Source organism: Pongo abelii, chromosome 21 (assembly GCF_028885655.2).
Source record: "Pongo abelii isolate AG06213 chromosome 21, NHGRI_mPonAbe1-v2.0_pri, whole genome shotgun sequence".
NCBI classification, from domain to species: Eukaryota; Metazoa; Chordata; class Mammalia; order Primates; family Hominidae; genus Pongo; species Pongo abelii.
In genome coordinates, this window is record NC_072006.2 from 19,936,719 (window position 1) to 19,955,068 (window position 18,350).

General features: G+C 44.2%; 1 protein-coding gene across 6 annotated transcripts in view; it reads left to right on the forward strand.

The window, feature by feature from the left end:
- The window catches only part of SYNDIG1 (synapse differentiation inducing 1), a 206,034-nt gene that overhangs the window by 70,684 nt on the left and 117,000 nt on the right, over nucleotides 1–18,350 (forward strand). For all 6 annotated transcript variants that reach the window (XM_024239164.3, XM_054541651.2, XM_054541650.2 and 3 more), the window contains exon 2: nucleotides 8,928–9,485. In XM_024239164.3, the coding sequence (XP_024094932.1) occupies nucleotides 9,006–9,485 (480 nt within the window). In that variant the 5' untranslated portion in view covers nucleotides 8,928–9,005. The remainder of the gene's footprint in view (nucleotides 1–8,927; nucleotides 9,486–18,350) is intronic.

Sequence of the window (18,350 nt, forward strand, 5' to 3'; positions counted from 1 at the left end):
GCCAGTCTTGTTTTCCCTGTATGGTATATGCTCCTCCCTCAGTGGTCAGTCCACAGCCAGTCTTGTTTTCCCTGTATGGTATACAGCACACCTTCATTCATAACTCCTGCTGCCAGTCTTGTTTTCTCAGTATGGTATACACTCCTCCTTCAGTGATCAGAGATGGTCAGAGATGACCCCAGGTAATGGCTGTCAGATGGGGCTCCAGATGGCACTGCTGGTGGGTTCATCGGGGATCCCTGCTGTCCCACATCCCATGAGACAGAGAGGTCATTGGCAAGATGAAGGAGGGATGCCTGATCCTAGAGCCTCACGAGGCTGGAAGTGTACTTGAGGGGGTACACTTTGGGAGGTGTTTCTGCCGTCACCTGTGGTACCTTGCCTTTCTGCTTACATCTTGTGGTTCCTTGACATCCTAGGATGTGAAGGAGGAGGAGGAATTCCAGATGAGAATTCCAATTGAGATGATCGGTGGTCAGCCCACAGTCTTCTTTTCTCGGTATGGTGTGCACTTCTCCTTCCTATCCAGATGATTTTAAACAAGTCCCAGACAGTGTATCTTTTATTTCATCTGTAAATACTTTAGCATGAATCTCCACATAGATAGCTCTTCTTTTTATGTTTCATTTTAGTTCATTTTTTTTTAAATTTTTTATTATCTTAGCATAAAATTTACCATCTTAACAATTTTTAAGTGTACAGTTGGGTAGTATTAAGTACACTTATAATGTGTAACCATCACCACCATCTATCCACCATCTATCTCTATATCCCTTTTCATTCCATACCTATTAAATAATAACTCTTCACTCCACTCCCATCCCCTGGAAACCACACTTTTGATGACTTTTGAGTACTTTTAATGACTCTAAGTACCTCACATTGATGGAATCATACAGCATATATCTTTATGTGACTAGCTTATTTCACTTAGAGTAATGTCCTCAAGGTCCATCCATGCTGTGGCCTATGTGAGAATTCCCTTCCTTTTTTAAGACTGAGCAACACTCCATTGAATGTAGATAGCACATTTTGCTTATCCATTCATCCACAGACACTTGAGATGCTTTCACATTTCAACCATTATGAATAGTGCTGCTATGAACATGGCATGCAAGTATCTCCTCAAGACCCTGTTTTCAACTCCTTTTGGTATATATCCAGAAGTGGAATTTCTGGACCATATGGTAATTCTATTTTTAATTATTTGAGGAACTGCCATACTGTTTTCCAAAGCGACTACACCGTTTTTCATTCCCACCAGCAGTGCACAAAGATTCCGGTTTTTTCACATCCTCACCAACACTTGTTATTTTCCATTATTTTTATTTTTTTTAACAGTAGCCATCCCAGTGAGTATGAGGTCATATCTCATATGTAGTTTTGATTTTTGTTTCCCGTTATTAGTGATGTTGAGCATCTTTTCCTGGGCTTATTGGCCATCTGTATATCTTCTTTGGAGAAATGTCTATTCAAGACCTTTGCCAGTTTTTGAATCAGATTATTTTTTGTTGTTGAGTTTTAGCCATTCTCTATATATCCCGAGTATTAATTCCTTATTAGATATATGATTTGCAAATGTTTTCTCCTATTCTATGGCTCACTTTCTTACTCTGTTGATATTGTCTATTGATGCACAAAAATTTCTAAATTGTTACGAAGTCCAACTTGTTTTTTCTTTTGTTGCCCCTGCCTTTGGTGTCACATCCAAGAAATCATTGACAAATCCAATGTCATGAAGCTTTTGCCCTGTTTTCTTCTAAGAGTTTTATGGTTTTAGATTTTACATTTAGGTGATTGATTTATTTGGGTTGGTTTTTGAATATGGTGTTAGGTAAGGGTTCAACTTCATTCTTTTGCATGTGGATATCCAATTTTTTAGCACCGTTTGTTGAAAAAAAAGTCCTTTCCCTATTGAATGGTGTTGGCACACTTGTTAAAAATCATTTGATTGCATAAGCAAGGGTTTATTTCTGGGCTATTTTATTCACTTGGTCTATATGTGTGTATTTATGCCATATCACACTGTTTTATTCTAGTGCCATTGTAGTAAGTCTTAAAATCAGGAGTATTTATGCCATATCACACTGTTTTGATTCTAGTGCCATTGTAGTAAGTCTTAAAATCAGGAGGTGTGAGTACTCCTACTTTGTTCTAAGTCCAGCCTGAGCTCCTTGAGATTCCATATGAATGTTAGAATGGGTTTTTCTGTTTCTGCAGACAACATCATTGAGATTTTGCTACTGATCGCAATGAATCTATAGATAACTTTGGGTAGTACTGACATCCTAGCAATGTTAAGGTTCCCAATGCATGAATGTGGAATGTCTTCCCATTTATTTGTGTCTTCTTTAATTTTTTTCAGCAGTGTTTTTTGTTTGTTTGTTTGTTTGTTTGTTTTTGAGATGGAGTCTTGCTCTGTCATCCAGGCTGGAGTCCAGTGGCACAATCTCAGCTCACTGCAACCTCTGCCTTCTGTGTTCAAGAAATTCTTCTGCCTCGGCCTCATGAGTAGCTGGGATTACAGGCGACCACCACCACACCCAGCTAATTTTTGTATTTTTGGTAGAGATAGGGTTTCACCATGATGTTGGCCAGGCTGGTTTCGAAATCCTGACCTCAAGTGATCTGCCCACTTCAGCCTCCCAAAGTACTGAGATTACAGGCATGATCCACCATGCCCTGCCTCAGCAATGTTTTGATGACTTCATTGTATGAGTCCTTCACCTCATTGGTTCAATTAATTCTGAAGTATTGTGTTCTTTTTGATGCTATTGTAAATGAATTTTTAAAAAATTTCTCATTGTGGTTTTGATTTGCATTTCTCTGATGGCCAGTGATGATGAGCATTTTTTCATGGTCTTTTGGCTGCATAAATGTCTTCTTTTGAGAAGTGTCTGTTCATATCCTTCACCCACTTTTTGATGGGGTTGTTTGTTTTTTCTTGTAAATTTGTTTGAGTTCATTGTAGATTCTGGATATTAGCCCTTTGTCAGATGAGTAGGTTACGAAAATTTTCTCCCAATTTGTAGGTTGCCTGTTCACTCTGATGGTAGTTTCTTTTGCTGTGCAGAAGCTCTTGAGTTTAATTAGATCCCATTTGTCAATTTTGGCTTTTGTTGCCATTGCTTTTGGTGTTTTAGACATGAAGTCCTTGCCCACGCCTACGTCCTGAATGGTAATGCCTAGGTTTTCTTCTAGGGTTTTTATGGTTTTAGGTCTAATGTTTAAGTCTTTAATCCATCTTGAATTGATTTTTGTATAAGGTGTAAGGAAAGGGATCCAGTTTCAGCTTTCTACATATGGCTAGCCAGTTTTCCCAGCACCATTTATTAAATAGGGAATCCTTTCCCCATTGCTTGTTTTTCTCAGGTTTGTCAAAGATCAGATAGTTGTAGATATGCAGCATTATTTCTGACAGCTCTGTTCTGTTCCATTGATCTATATCTCTGTTTTGGTACCAGTACCATGCTGTTTTGGTTACTGTAGCCTCGTAGTATAGTTTGAAGTCAGGTAGCGTGATGCCTCCAGCTTTGTTCTTTTGGCTTAGGATTGACTTGGCGATGTGGGCTCTTTTTTGGTTCCATATGAACTTTAAGGTAGTTTTTTCCAATTCTGTGAAAAAAGTCATTGGTAGCTTGATGGGGATGGCATTGAATCTATAAATTACCTTGGGCAGTATGGCCATTTTCACGATATTGATTCTTCCTACCCATGAGCATGGAATGTTCTTCCATTTGTTTGTATCCTCTTTTATTTCCTTGAGCAGTGGTTTGTAGTTCTCCTTGAAGAGGTCCTTCACGTCCCTTGTAAGTTGGATTCCTAAGTATTTTAATCTCTTTGAAGCAATTGTGAATGGGAGTTCACTCATGATTTGGCTCTCTGTTTGTCTGTTATTGGTGTATAAGAATGCTTGTGAGTTTTGTACATTGATTTTGTATCCTGAGACTTTGCTGAAGTTGCCTATCAGCTTAAGGAGATTTTGGGCTGAGACAATGGGGTTTTCTAGATATACCATCATGTCATCTGCAAACAGGGACAATTTGACTTCCTCTTTTCCTAATTGAATACCCTTTATTTCCTTCTCCTGCCTAATTGCCCTGGCCAGAACTTCCAACTCTATGTTGAATAGGAGTGGTGAGAGAGGGCATCCCTGTCTTGTGCCAGTTTTCAAAGGGAATGATTCCAGTTTTTGCCCATTCAGTATGATATTGGCTGTGGGTTTGTCATAGATAGCTCTTATTATTTTGAGATATGTCCCATCAATACCTAATTTATTGAGAGTTTTTAGCATGAAGTGTTGTTGAATTTTGTCAAAGGCCTTTTCTGCATCTATTGAGATAATCATGTGGTTTTTGTCTTTGGTTCTGTTTATATGCTGGATTACATTTATTGATTTGCATATATTGAACCAGTCTTGCATCCCAGGGATGAAGCCCACTTGATCATGGTGGATAAGCTTTTTGATGTGCTGCTGGATTTGGTTTGCCAGTATTTTATTGAGGATTTTTGCATCAATGTTCATCAAGGATATTGGTCTAAAATTCTCCTTTTTGGTTGTGTCTCTGCCAGGCTTTGGTATCAGGATGATGCTGGCCTCATAAAATGAGTTAGGGAGGATTCCCTCTTTTTCTATTGATTGGAATAGTTTCAGAAGGAATGGTACCAGTTCCTTCTTGTACCTCTGGTAGAATTTGGCTGTGAATCCATCTGGTTCTGGACTCTTTTTGGTTGGTAAGCTATTGATTATTGCCACAATTTCAGCTCCTGTTATTGGTCTATTCAGAGATTCAACTTCTTCCTGGTTTAGTCTTGGGAGAGTGTATGTGTCCAGGAATTTATCCATTTCCTCTAGATTTTCTAGTTTATTTGCGTAGAGGTGTTTGTAGTGTTCTCTGTTGGTAGTTTGTATTTCTGTGGGATCGGTGGTGATATCCCCTTGATCATTTTTTATTGTGTCTATTTGATTCTTCTCTCTTTTTTTCTTTATTAGTCTTGCTAGCGGTCTATCAGTTTTGTTGATCCTTTCAAAAAACCAGCTCCTGGATTCATTAATTTTTTGAAGGGTTTTTTGTGTCTCCATTTCCTTCAGTTCTGCTCTGATTTTAGTTATTTCTTGCCTTCTGCTAGCTTTTGAATGTGTTTGCTCTTGCTTTTCTAGTTCTTTTAATTGTGATGTTAGGGTGTCAATTTTGGATCTTTCCTGCTTTCTCTTGTGGGCATTTAGTGCTATAAATTTCCCTCTACACACTGCTTTGAATGTGTCCCAGAGATTCTGGTATGTGTGTCTTTGTTCTCGTTGGTTTCAAAGAACATCTTTATTTCTGCCTTCATTTCGTTATGTACCCAGTAGTCAGTCATTCATGAGCAGGTTGTTCAGTTTATTCAGTTTCCATACCATCTCACACCAGTTAGAATGGCAATCATTAAAAAGTCAGGAAACAACAGGTGCTGGAAAGGATGTGGAGAAATAGGAACACTTTTACACTGTTGGTGGGACTGTAAACTAGTTCAATCATTGTGGAAGTCAGTATGGCGATTCCTTAGGGATCTAGAACTAGAAATACCATTTGACCCAGCCATCCCATTACTGGGTATATACCCAAAGGACTATAAATCATGCTGCTATAAAGACACATGCACACGTATGTTTATTGCGGCACTATTCACAATAGCAAAGACTTGGAACCAACCCAAATGTCCAACAATGATAGACTGGATTAAGAAAATGTGGCACATATACACCATGGAATACTATGCAGCCATAAAAAATGATGAGTTCATGTCCTTTGTAGGGACATGGATGAAACTGGAAATCATCATTCTCAGTAAACTATCGCAAGGACAAAAAACCAAACACCGCATGTTCTCATTCACAGATGGGAATTGAACAATGAGAACACATGGACACAGGAAGGGGAACATCACACTCTGGGGACTGTTGTGGGGTGGGGGGAGGGGGGAGGGATAGCATTAGGAGATATACCTAATGCTAAATGGCAAGTTAATGGGTGCAGCACACCAGCATGGCACATGTATACATATGTAACTAACCTGCACATTGTGCACATGTACCCTAAAACTTAAAGTATAATAAAAAAAAATTTCTTTTCAGATTCTTCATTGTTAGTATATAGAAATGCAGCTGATTTTTGTGTATTAACTTTGTATCCTGCTACTTTGCTAATTTCATTTATTAGTTCTAACAGATTTTTTTTATGGAATCTTTAGGGTTTTCTATATGTGAGATCATACTTCTTCCTTTCCAATTAAGTGCCTTTTATTTCTTTTTCTTGCCTAATTTCTCTGGCTACAATTTTTAGTACAGTGTTCGATAAAAGTGGGAAATGTGGACATCTTTGCCTTGTTCTTGATGTCACGGGTGCTTTCACCATTAAGTATGATGTTCACTGTGGATTTTTCAAATATAACTTTTATATTGTTTAGGTAATTTCTTTCTATTCCTAGTTCGTTTCATGTTTTTATCATGAAAGGGAAAAGCATCAATGCTTTTCCAGAAATGCTTAGTAGAAAAGCATTAAATTCTTTTTCTATGTCAATAGAGATAATCATGTATTTTTTATCTTTCATTGTGTTAATGTGGTGTATTACAATGATTGATTTTCATGATTTTAACCCTCCTTGCATTCCAGAAATAAATCTCACTTGATCATGGTATATGATTCCTTTAATATGCCGCTTAATTCAGTTTAGTAGTATGTTGTTGGGAGTTTTACATCAGTGTTCATAAGGGATATGGGTCTGTAATGTTCCTATGGTGTCTTATCTGGCTTTGGTGTCAAGGTAATGCTGACCTCATGGAATGACTTAGGAAGTGCTCACTCCTCTTCAGTATTTTTGGAAAAGTTTGAGAAGGACTGGTATTAGTTCTTTAAATGTTTGCTACAATTCACCACTGAAGCCATTTTGTGGAAAATTTCTATCTATTGCCATAAAACTCCAAAACTCTTTGACTAAGACATAAAAAATCAGAGCTGAGAGGGACCTGAAAGCTTTCCTTGCTCAATCACCCCATTAATAATTCCACTTTCATAAGCCACTTGCCCACAGTCAGATATTTAGTAGCAAAACTAGGGCTGAATCCCTGGCCTCCTGACTCATAGTAAAGTGTTCTTTATACCGTGACAGTCTCCAAGTAAAAAAATGTATATGTGTTTATGTAGAATATAAAATTTGTATAGAATATGTTGTATGCCTACTTTCTGACTTATATTTTTCTTTCACAACCCCTCAATTTTCCCACTCACCTGATATTCACCCCAACTCATGGTTAGCTGTGCATGTTAGTAACTCCCCAGGAGAGTTCTTACAATAGTGATACAGAAAGAGACTAAGAACTAGGGACTCAATTACAAGGCCACAGAGGCCCCTCTCCATCCCGTCTCCTCCTCCAGCTGCCTTCCTCTGTAAAGAAGCAGGTGGAGCATGACTGGCCAGTGATGCATTTAAGGCAGCTTCCTCTGCCAAGCTCAAAACCAGACTCCAAGTCTTATAAGATGATGACACGGGGAACTCAGCGGTTGATGCAGCCCAGAAAGTGTTTGGTCAAGAGAAGGGAGCATCCTAGGCATAGCAGAGACTGCTTATGCAGAAATAAAGAGTCAGGCAGGAGGCTTTCATCTCTGTAGCTACTGGTTCTGAGTATCATCGACTGATAAAAAAATAAATAAAAAATCCCACAAAAGTTATAAAGGGAATTGGAAGAACAGTAGCACTGTCCTGGGGCAAGACTCCAGAGTGCATTGGTACAGAGAGCCATGTGGGTAACCCTAGATGGCAGCCTCATTAGAGGCATTCTCTCTCCTCCCATCAACCCGGTTTCATCTCTGAGCAGATGAACCCAGGCCCAGGGAAAGGCTCTGAGCAGGTAAGAGTTGGTACCAGCAAACATGGAAGGAAATGAGCTAATGGGAATTATGAAGCAAAGGCAATATATATGACAAACCAGTCTGTGTTGAAAGAGATATCGAAGGATGCAGAAATGACAAAATAAAATTCCATTAATTTTGATCCCTTTCATTCATACTTAGTCGTAATTTATGATACTCAAAGTTGAAAAAATTCACTTCAATAAGAAAAAAGTTGTTCTTTTAAAAAAATAAATTGTTTGATATAATTTGAGTACATTTTAAAATTTAGTAAATAATCAGTTGTAAAATCAGCTTGCTCAGCAGGCCAAAACGTGCACTGTACACTGTAGCCCAGCACCTCCTCAGCTTTAATGTGCAGACTCATCAGCTGGGATCGTGTTAAAGTGCAGATTCTGATTTAGTAGGTGCAGGTGCTACTCAAGATTCTGCATTTCCAACAAGCTCCCAGCTGGTGCTGATGCTGCTGGTTCTCAGCAAATTCTGAGTGGCCAACTATAGAGAGCACCCTAGGAGACCAAGCTGTGCCTCTCTCAAGATGCCTCAGTATCAGATTCGTGTTTGGGACTTGACACCTCAAGATCATCACTAAGTAGAGATTATTACAATCACATAATTTCCTGCTTGAATGAACAGCCATGTACCTGGGAAGAGCTAATCCCCATTACAGATTTGCAGTTCTGTTTTCCTATGGACTTGTCAGATGCTAATGTGATTGGGTTTACCCGTGGGTTTCAGGATGTCTGCTAGCAATCAAAGGTTCCTCTAGGCTGCAAGGGAGCCAATTCCTGCAGTCTCCTTCATTTGGAAGCAGAGACTTTATAGATTCAGGTAATCAATTTCTGCTAACTCTGGCTAGCCGCCCCAACAGACCCTTTTTAACATTCACTGAATAGGTAGGACTGCATTTTATCTAACTCTCACAGTTACTGTGCGTTTATCAGCTGGCTGGTACAGTCTGAAACAATGTGGGTCTGGGTGATTAGCTTGTTTTCAAGTGTGATTCTCTTGTCTCATCTCTGTTTTCTCCTCCTCCAGGAGAAATGGGTTCCCTGAGACAAGTGTAACCTACATGCCCAGCCCGCCAGCCTGACACCCAGCCGGGGAGAGAGGACCATGGATGGCATCATTGAACAGAAGAGCATGCTGGTGCACAGTAAAATCAGTGATGCTGGCAAGAGGAATGGTTTAATTAACACCAGAAACTTGATGGCCGAGAGCAGAGATGGTCTGGTGTCTGTTTACCCAGCGCCCCAGTACCAGAGCCACCGGGTGGGGGCCAGCACAGTGCCGGCCAGCCTGGACAGCAGCAGGAGTGAGCCAGTGCAGCAGCTGCTGGACCCCAACACCCTGCAGCAGTCGGTGGAGTCCCGCTACCGGCCCAACATCATCCTCTATTCAGAGGGCGTGCTGCGCTCCTGGGGGGATGGTGTGGCTGCCGACTGCTGCGAGACCACCTTCATCGAGGACCGGTCGCCCACCAAAGACAGCCTCGAGTACCCCGATGGGAAGTTCATCGACCTCTCAGCTGATGACATAAAAATCCACACCCTGTCCTACGACGTGGAGGAGGAGGAGGAGTTCCAGGAGCTGGAGGTCAGAGGATGTGTTTGTCAGAGGCCCTCTAGGAATGTGTGATGGGGATTCTAGGGAGGGCAGGAGCCATGAATGCCTGGCAAAAGTTAGGGAATGAAACTAGTGTGCAAAAATGCAGAAACCAAAGGCAGTCTTGGTGCCCTTCACTCTTGAATTCTTGTGGAAGATAGAAGGAAACACTTTGATTAACAGAAAGCCAGGGGCGCTTCAGCAGTGATTCTGGTATGAGATGACCCCAGGTAATGGCTGCAGATGGCAGTGCTGGTGGGTTCATCGGTTTTCCCTCCTCTCCAGCATCCCATGAGACAGAGAGGTCATTGACAAGATGAGAGAGGGACGCCTGATCCTAGAGCCACATGAGGCTTGAAATATACTTGACGGGGGACACTTTGGGAGGTGCTTCTACTGTCACCTGTGGTTCCTTGACTTTGCATTCCACAGTTACTACTGAGAGATTGTTGATAGAGCTGAACCGTGCTAGAAGAAAGTGTAGGTACTGATAGCCTGAAGGGAAGATAAGTTGACTTCTTAGATGACTCACTTCTTTAATGGACTGGAGGGCAGGTGACAGCATTTGAATTACATGCACAGAGATGTACACACTGCACGTTGGATATAGTGTGGTAGGCACAGTGGTTGCTGGGGTGTGTGGCACATTGTCCCCCCAGGGCAGCACCAGTGAGAGGGTGAGAGCAGCTGCTGCAGGCCATGGACTAGCAGTTTGCTGCCCATGCCCCCCAAATCATTCCACTGCAGTGAGGCCAGGGGTGTTTTCCCAGGACGTGATGTCGGGGAAACACGCGCCAGGCTTTCCGTCAGTTTGGTGGGAAAGGAAACCACCGAGCAGGTCCAACCTTCAGAGGCAGTGTGTGGCCGAAAGGGGAAGGGATGTCTGTTTTTCACTAAGGTAGGCAAGAACATTGTTGTAGGTGGAGAGGAAATGTTCAGAATGGAAAATTCAGGATTGTGGCCAGCGGCTGGGGAGTGGTCTTGGGGAGGCAGGAGCTGAACTCCAAGCATGTATGTGTGAGAGCTGGCCTCTCAGAAGAAGTCCGCATGCTGGCCTGGGAGAGAAGAAAAGGGTGGGGTAAGGGAAACTTTGAAGGGCTCTGGGTTGAAGAGGAAGAAAAGGAGGGGTTCATGTTGGCTGAGCATCAGCACAGCCAGAGAAGCTCCTGGGGTGTGAGGAGATTGCAGACAGTCTAGAGCAATGAATTGGGGGAAGTGCCCATTCTAGAAAAGACTCCTGGAGAAACTGCCCAGCTGCAGTATGAGTTCGTATGAGGATCTGGTCAGACCCAGGGCTCCGTGACTTTCTCCAGCCATGTGGGACCATCTTTAGCAGGTGAGGCTCCCTTGGCAAGGTGTACTCTGCCTGGAAGGTGGAGGAGGCAGGAGAAAGAAATAGGGAGGAAGTTTGGAGCAGAATCAGACCCACAACCATGGGACCCCACACTTGATGGAAAGGCCGGAGAAATTGCAAGGGAATGACAGACAGGCCAAGGAGACCAGAGGATCAGGATTGGAGACCCCATTGAGAACCAGGAGCTGAGAGATCCAGCTTTAGTCAGGAGGGAGGATTAGAAATGGAGAGGGAAACTTCGGCGCAACTCCAGCCACTGGAGCCCAGGAAGCCCACTGGCAGGGAGTGGAGAGTCGTGGCATGGAAGAGGACCAAGACATGATGCCTGGGCATCTGCGCAGGCCCCAATGCCCTCTGGTGACACCTGTGAAGGGAGGGCGCTCACGCTGCAGCTGTGGAAAGTTGGGAGCATGCTTGGCTTCTGTTCAGAAGCCTCTGCCCTGTCTACTAAGTTTTCCAAGATCTGAGGACTTTGCTGACAGCAAAGTATAAATGCTGCCCGACTGGCATGGAGTGGAATTAGAGAAGCGGATGCACAAAAATGCAGCCCCAGGAGTTATGGGAATGGAAGAAATGGAATACCCATCAGCTCTGAAGAGGGGCTGGGGCCCTGAGCTCAATGCGGGGTTCAGAAGTCATCACACAGGCAGGAGCCCTCCCCCGGCTGCGTCTTGAGGATGAGTAAGAGGAGGCTTGAGGGGAGTTGGCAGAGAAATTCCAGTCCAAGAGGACCTGGGGAGCACAGAGGCAGCAGCTCCGGAGATCTGCAGGGAAGAGGAACTGGTCAGAAATGCGGAGGCCTACGGGGAGGACGGGGGTGGGAGACAGGCTGAAGAAGGAGGGGGTCCCATCAGTAAGGACATTATCAGCCACCTAAGGGAGACTGGATTTATGCAGAGTCACAAACTCAGATATGTGTGAGACAGAAGGGACCCACCAAAGAGTCAAGAAGGAGCCCTGGGACCTGTGGGCCTGGAGCCTGGAGAGCCAGGCCCCGCCCACAGCATCTGTCCCCTCTGCTTCAGGGTTACTGCTGTGCCCCACCACACAGGCCATGTTGCTGGGGAGCCTGAATAGATTTGTTAGAGTAACCGAGAGCCAGAGCGCGCCAACATTTAATCCACAAGACAACACCAAGTGATCAGGATGTCACGTGGAGGACCTGGGAATTGCACAAGGAGGCCTTGGTGCCTGCACGTGGCCATGCAGGTCCATGGAAGGGTTTCAGGCAGAAGGGCTGTGGTTAGACCTTGATCTGTGTTTTCAGGAGCTGCTCTGGCCAAGAGTGGGACAAGGATGTAGGGGAGATGGAGGTGAGAGGGGAGGCAGCCTGGGGCTAGGACCAAACCGGATGTGCCCCCTGCCTCTTTTGGGGGGCTTGTCATAAGGGAAGGTGGGAGAGAATAAGGACAGCATTAGAAGTGGTGAAGAAATATCTAAAAGGTGAAATTTGTCATTAATGGAGATGAGAGGGTAGAAAGGAAGGGATCAGAGATGTTTCCAAGCCCCCAGGGGGCCAAACTGGCCGGCAGAGGATTTTCAGCTTTCTTAGGAGTTTTTGGAAAATCCCTCCAGGACACAGTATGCCCCAGCTATAGAAGACTTGGGATGGTAACTAGATTGAAAAGGACATTTGAATGTCTCCATCCGTTCTTTCTCACCCCTGTGGGTTTTTCCCCCTCCCTCTCATTGCATCCATGCACTTCTCTTGAATAACTACGCTCTGCTAAGGTCAGTGGGAGGAGAGCAGGTGGGAGGGGAGCAGGTGGGAGGGGAGCAGGTGGGAGGGGAGCAGGTGGGAGGTGAGTAGGTGGGAGGGGAGCAGGTGGGAGGGGAGCAGGTGGGAGGGGAGCAGGTGGGAGGGGAGCAGGTGGGAGGAGAGCAGGTGGGAGAGGAGCAGGTGGGAGAGGAGCAGGTGAGTAGCAAATCTTAGTTCTCAGTTAACCTCCCTCCTGGTGCTTCACAATAGACTACATTCAAAAGAATTGTTTATCCTTCTTAAAGACTCACGTGGGCTTCTGATGGAGCTTGCACATAAACACAACCAATATTTTAATGCAGTTTTTTAAAATTTATGATAAGCCTGAATCCACATTTTTGTCAATCCATTATTGAATCCATTTTATTGCAATGATTTTTCATGCAGTGGCCTCAGCAGGTAATAGATGTGGTTTTGGAACCCTACAAGGGTCTGAAATCTACTCAGAGACTCAAGTGGAGTCTCTCATGCCCGACTCACATGGAGTAGAATTAGAGAAGCAGATGCATGAAAATGCAGCCCCAGGAGTTATGGGAATGGAATACCCCGTCAGCTCTGAAGAGGGGCTGGGGCCCTGAGCTCAATGCGGGGTTCAGAAGTCATCACACAGGCAGAAGCCCTCCCCCGGCTGTGTCTTGAGGATGAGTAAGAGGAGGCTTGAGGGGAGCTTAAATAAAAGCTAGGAATGGGTGGGGGCAGACACAGACTTATCTGTCTTAGTAGGTCCAAGGCTCTGACAAGTAGTATAGACTTCTGGGGAAGTAACCTTTCCCACCCAGTCCTGGTCCTCTGATCTAGCAGCAGAAGTGGAAGCCCACCAGAAACAATTCTTTTAATAATACAGCAATAAGACTCTTTAGTCATAATAATGGTGCCTACTCTGTATTAATATTTCTAGTGACTTTTGAATATAACATAAGATGGAGCATGTTGGCATTTATACTAAAGTACCATCGATGAAACACCAAGTTGTTTACTTAGGCACTTTAGTGAGACTTTCTGGTTGGCATCCAAGGAGCTCACCTGGACCAAGAAATGGCCCCTTCCACAGGCTCTGAGCAGAAGGAATGGAGACACATTATGGCTGCTGTTGCTTCTACATGCAGCTCAGGATGCCGAGGAGGATTTCAGAGCCTCACCACAGTGGTTAACTTGGTCCTTTTTCTCTGAAAACAAAGATTTTCTCAGAAACATTCTTACACTATAGCTATGGTGCTTTTCATTCCATTCTTTGGTAATTAACAAAATACTAATGACTGGTTAGAAGTGTCATTGAACATGCAGTAGCTGTTCTTTGGTTTATTCTTTTCTCCATTCCATTAAATAATAAAGGGTCATGTATTGGTTAGCATTTGCTGCATAACAAATCACCCCCAAAACACAGTGCCTTAACAACTCTTTCTTCAGCTTATGATTTCCGAGGGTCGGCAACTGAGCTGGGCTCAGCTGGGTGATTGTTCTGCTGGTCTCACCTGGGCGTACTCACTTGTCCATAGGTAGCTGTGATGGGCTGGGCAGCCAGTCTCTGGCTGGCTGTTGGCTGCAGTGACAGAGGTGACTGCATCACCCAGCTGTCACCCATCCTGTCCCAGGCTTCATTGTGCAGCAGCCAGAGAGGTGGGGCCCACTTTGTGAGGGCTTGTCAAGTCTTTGCCTGTGTCTTGCGTGTTACTATCTCATTGACCAGAGCAGGTCCCACAGCCAAGCTCAGTCAGTATGGGAGAGACTGCTTAGGGTCACAATATAGGGAAGTGATAACAAATTGGCTGCCAGTACTGCAACCACAGAGCCAAAAACCATAGACTTTTGGCATCATTTTTTTTCAGATCGTCTAATTGAACAGAATGACAACTACTGAAACAAAAGAACAGTGAATACTGATCTGAGCTCCTTCCAGAAGGCAGTTCTACTCAAACAAAAAAGAAAAAAATGTGATTTTTAACTTCTTTGAGTATTGTATAGCTTCACTTGGTTTATAGCAAATGGATACTGTTTCCTAAATAGTGCCATTTTCAAAAAGCCATTGCCCTGGTTCAGAGTGGGGCCCCCTCATTGCTGTTGTTCAGAAGGGGCCACCTCATTGCCCTGGTTCAGGGCCCCTCCCATTGCCCTGGTTCAGAGTGGGGCCTTCTCATTGTCCTGGGTCAGAGCAGGGCCCCCTCATTGCCCCGGTTCAGAGTGGGGCCCCTCGTTGCCCTGGTTCTGAGTGGGACTCCCTTGCTGGAGCTCCTGGGCACTGGGTGGCTGACTGTGTTTTCCCCAATCACTTTCCCAAGACAGGTGCATCCCTGGCATTTATGAAGGAGCCTCTCCAGATCCAAAGAGGTCGGCCTGTCTGACACATGTTTGCAACGGCATGTGGAGCATTCAGTTTGCCTTCGAGGTTGTGGTAGTAACAAGAACAGGTTCTATGTCTAACTTTGAGAATATTTATGGGAGGTTCTCAACTATTCAGCAAGTGTTTATGATCTGTACTGCTCCACCTTAAGTTGCCAAGTAGAGCATGGCTTGACATTAGACAGCGAGATGTAGGGGGACCTCTGGGGTTTTGTGGGAGTGCAGAGGTGCCATGCCGCTCATTATCTAGTGCCACTGCGCTCAGGGTGACAAGACAGGCATCCTGTGGGGGTGCCCTCAGGGCACCTTGGGTAGTGATAATAGGGCCTGATGTCCCACAGCCCAGGCCTCTTCCCAGGTATGTGAACACTGCTTCATCCACTTCCCAGCCAGTAGCTAAAAACTGCTGTCTCCGGGAATACCAGCAGTGGGAAGCCACTTCTCCTTTCACACAAATAAACTCAGAGAGATTTCAGGGACAAGTAATGAAGCAGGTCTATAAAATATACAATTTGAGTTTACAGCCATGAAATGAAGTGGATGGAGTCCAGGTGCAGAGGCCTGACCACCCTCCTGCCCTTAGAGATGGTGACCAGATGTTGAATGGCACTTACCTGTGGCAATGCAAAACCTCTCAGACCCGAAGTACATGACGGTCACCCCCTAGAAGCAGTGCCACGGGGGCTGAGCCTTTTCCTCACTGAAGGAAGAAGGGGGAAGGGAACGCTGATCGGTGGAGCACCTTTTCTGCCAGGCCCTCCGAGTGCACTTGGCCATCGAATCCTCGAAGCGCTTGGGGATGGGTCCTGGTGCTATCCTCATCCTACATGTGGGGAGACAGAAACTTGGGGTGTTTCCAAGATCACACACGTGGCTCTGCTGTCAGCCCTTGGATCTGAGATAGATCTCCTGACTTTAGACTCTGTCTCCTCATGACGATGCTGTTGTTTCTACATTAGGGGGAAAAATGTGTTCCAGTAAACTTCTGTTTCAGCATTATGCCAGAGTCCAAGGACAAAGCAGGAAGAGACGGCACCAGGACCTCACTTCTGTGAACTCTCCGCCAAGCTTTCCAAGGCCTTCCAGTCTGTCTGCCCATGTAAAAACTTGAAAGCTGTTGGAGGACACAGAATTCTATAACTGCAATAGAGTACTTTACATATACCTCAGTCATAAGTATGGAAAGAGGGGCGAGGACTCAACACGCCTTTGAAGAAAACCCAAAAGCATGAATGAGACACAACAACAACAAATGGAACAGTTGACCCAGAGGAAAGAGAAAGAGTTCAGAAAATAATAAACAGCATTTTGAAAATTATTTTTAGTATCTCCAGAGAGATTTGAGGTGCTGCTGATTTGGGTGGAGGGAAATTTGGGGGTTTTGTTTTGCTTATTTGTTTGTTTACCTCATAGCACTGGCCAGAACCTCAAATACATTGTTGAGTGTGAGTGAACGAACATCCTTGCCTTGCTCCTGATCTTAGGGGGAGCTTTTAGCTTTCATGATGAAAAGTGATGTTTTTGTAGTTCTTTGTAGACACTCTTAATCAGGTATAGGAAGTTCCCTTTGTCAGTACTTTGTTGAAAAGGTTTTTTATTTTATTTTATTTTTAATTGACAAATAATAAATGGGATATTCATATTCATGGGGTATATAATGATAAGATACATATAACATATATGGTGATCAGATCAGGGTAATTAGCATATTCATTATCTCAAACATTGATCATTGCTTTGTGTTGGGAGCATTCAATAACCTCCTCTTAGCTATTTGAAACTGCATAATATATTATTTTTCAACTGTTTTCATGCTACAGTGCTGTAGAACACTGGAACTTATTCATATCTAGCTGTAATTTTGTATGTTTTAATACATCTCTTCCTATCTCTCCATTCTTCCTACTCTGCCCACTCTCTACTATTCTTCCTTCTACTTTTACTTCTATAAAATTAACTCCTTTTAGCTTCCACAAGTGGAACATGCGATGCTTAACTTTCCCTCCTGACTTATTTCATTTAACATACTGTCCTCCAGTTTCATCCATGTTTGCTGCGAATGACATAATTTCATTATTTTTTATGGCTGAATAGTATCCTGTGGTGTAGAAATGGGAGAGTTCCTTGATTCCCCTTGCAGGACGTGCGATGGGTGTGGTTCACCTGTTCTGTTGCTGCTCAAACCCCTTGTGGGACTGGAGCATGCAGAAGGGCAGGTGCAGAGGCTGGGGCGAGTGCTTTGTGCTCTGGCCTTGCAGTAGTGTCTAGGGGTGGGTGCCTGCAACCCCAGTGTTACAAAGCTCTTTCAGCTTTGCTGTCCACAGACGGCTTGAATACTAACAGGCTCAATGGGCCCTTTGCCTTTTCGCAAGGACAGAGGGCTGGATCCAGAGCTGTTGCCCAGCATCCTGGAAAAATCAGGTCACATACAGGCTTGAAGGATGAATGTGAAGTTTTATTGAGTGGTAGAGGTGGTTTTCAGTGGGATGGATGTGGAGCTGGGAAGGAGACTGGAGTGGGAAGGTGATCCTCCCCTGGACTTGGGCCACGCAGTGGCTGGACTCCTCTCTGACCACCCCCAACCAAACTCCTCTCGGCGTTCAGATGTTCCTCCTCTTCTCCCTTTCTCTGCCATGTTGTTCTGCCATCTGTCTATTTGCTGGTCTTCTGGCTTGCTAGTCTGCTTCTGGGTTCTGGGTCCTGGGTTTCAGGGTTTATATGGGCGTAGGCATGCGGGCCAAAAAGACAACTTTTTGGGTACAAAAACAGGAATGCCTTTTCTCACTTAGGGCCACAGATATCCAGGCTTGAGGGTGGGGCTTTGCCAGGAAACTGCCCTCTTCTACCCAGTATTTCCCTGTTTCCTTTCCTATCAGTGTACTACTACCCCGTTTTCTTTATCCATTTATCTGTTTGTTGTTGGAGACCTAGGTTAATTCCATATCTTGGATATTGTGAATAGCACTGCAACAAACACATGGTGTAGATGTCTCTTCAATATACTGATTTTGTTTCCTTTGGATAAATGCCAAGTAGTGGGGTTGCTGGATCGTATGGTGGTTCTATTTGTGGTTTTTTTAGGGAGCTGCATATGGGTGTTCAATTCGTCAAGTACTACTTAGGTAATCATGTGTGGTGTTTCTTTATTGTCCTTTATTTTTTCATCCTTTAATCATGTGGTATATTACATTAATTGCTTTTTCTTTTTTTGAGATGGAGTCTCGCTCTGTCACCCAGGCTGGAGTGCAGTGGCGCGATCTCGGCTCACTGCAAGCTCTGCCTCCTGGGTTCACTCCATTCTCCTGCCTCAGCCTCCCGAGTAGCTGGGAATACAGGCGCCCGCCATCATGCCCGGCTAATTTTTTTTGTATTTTTAGTAGAGACGGGGTTTCACCGTGTTAGCCAG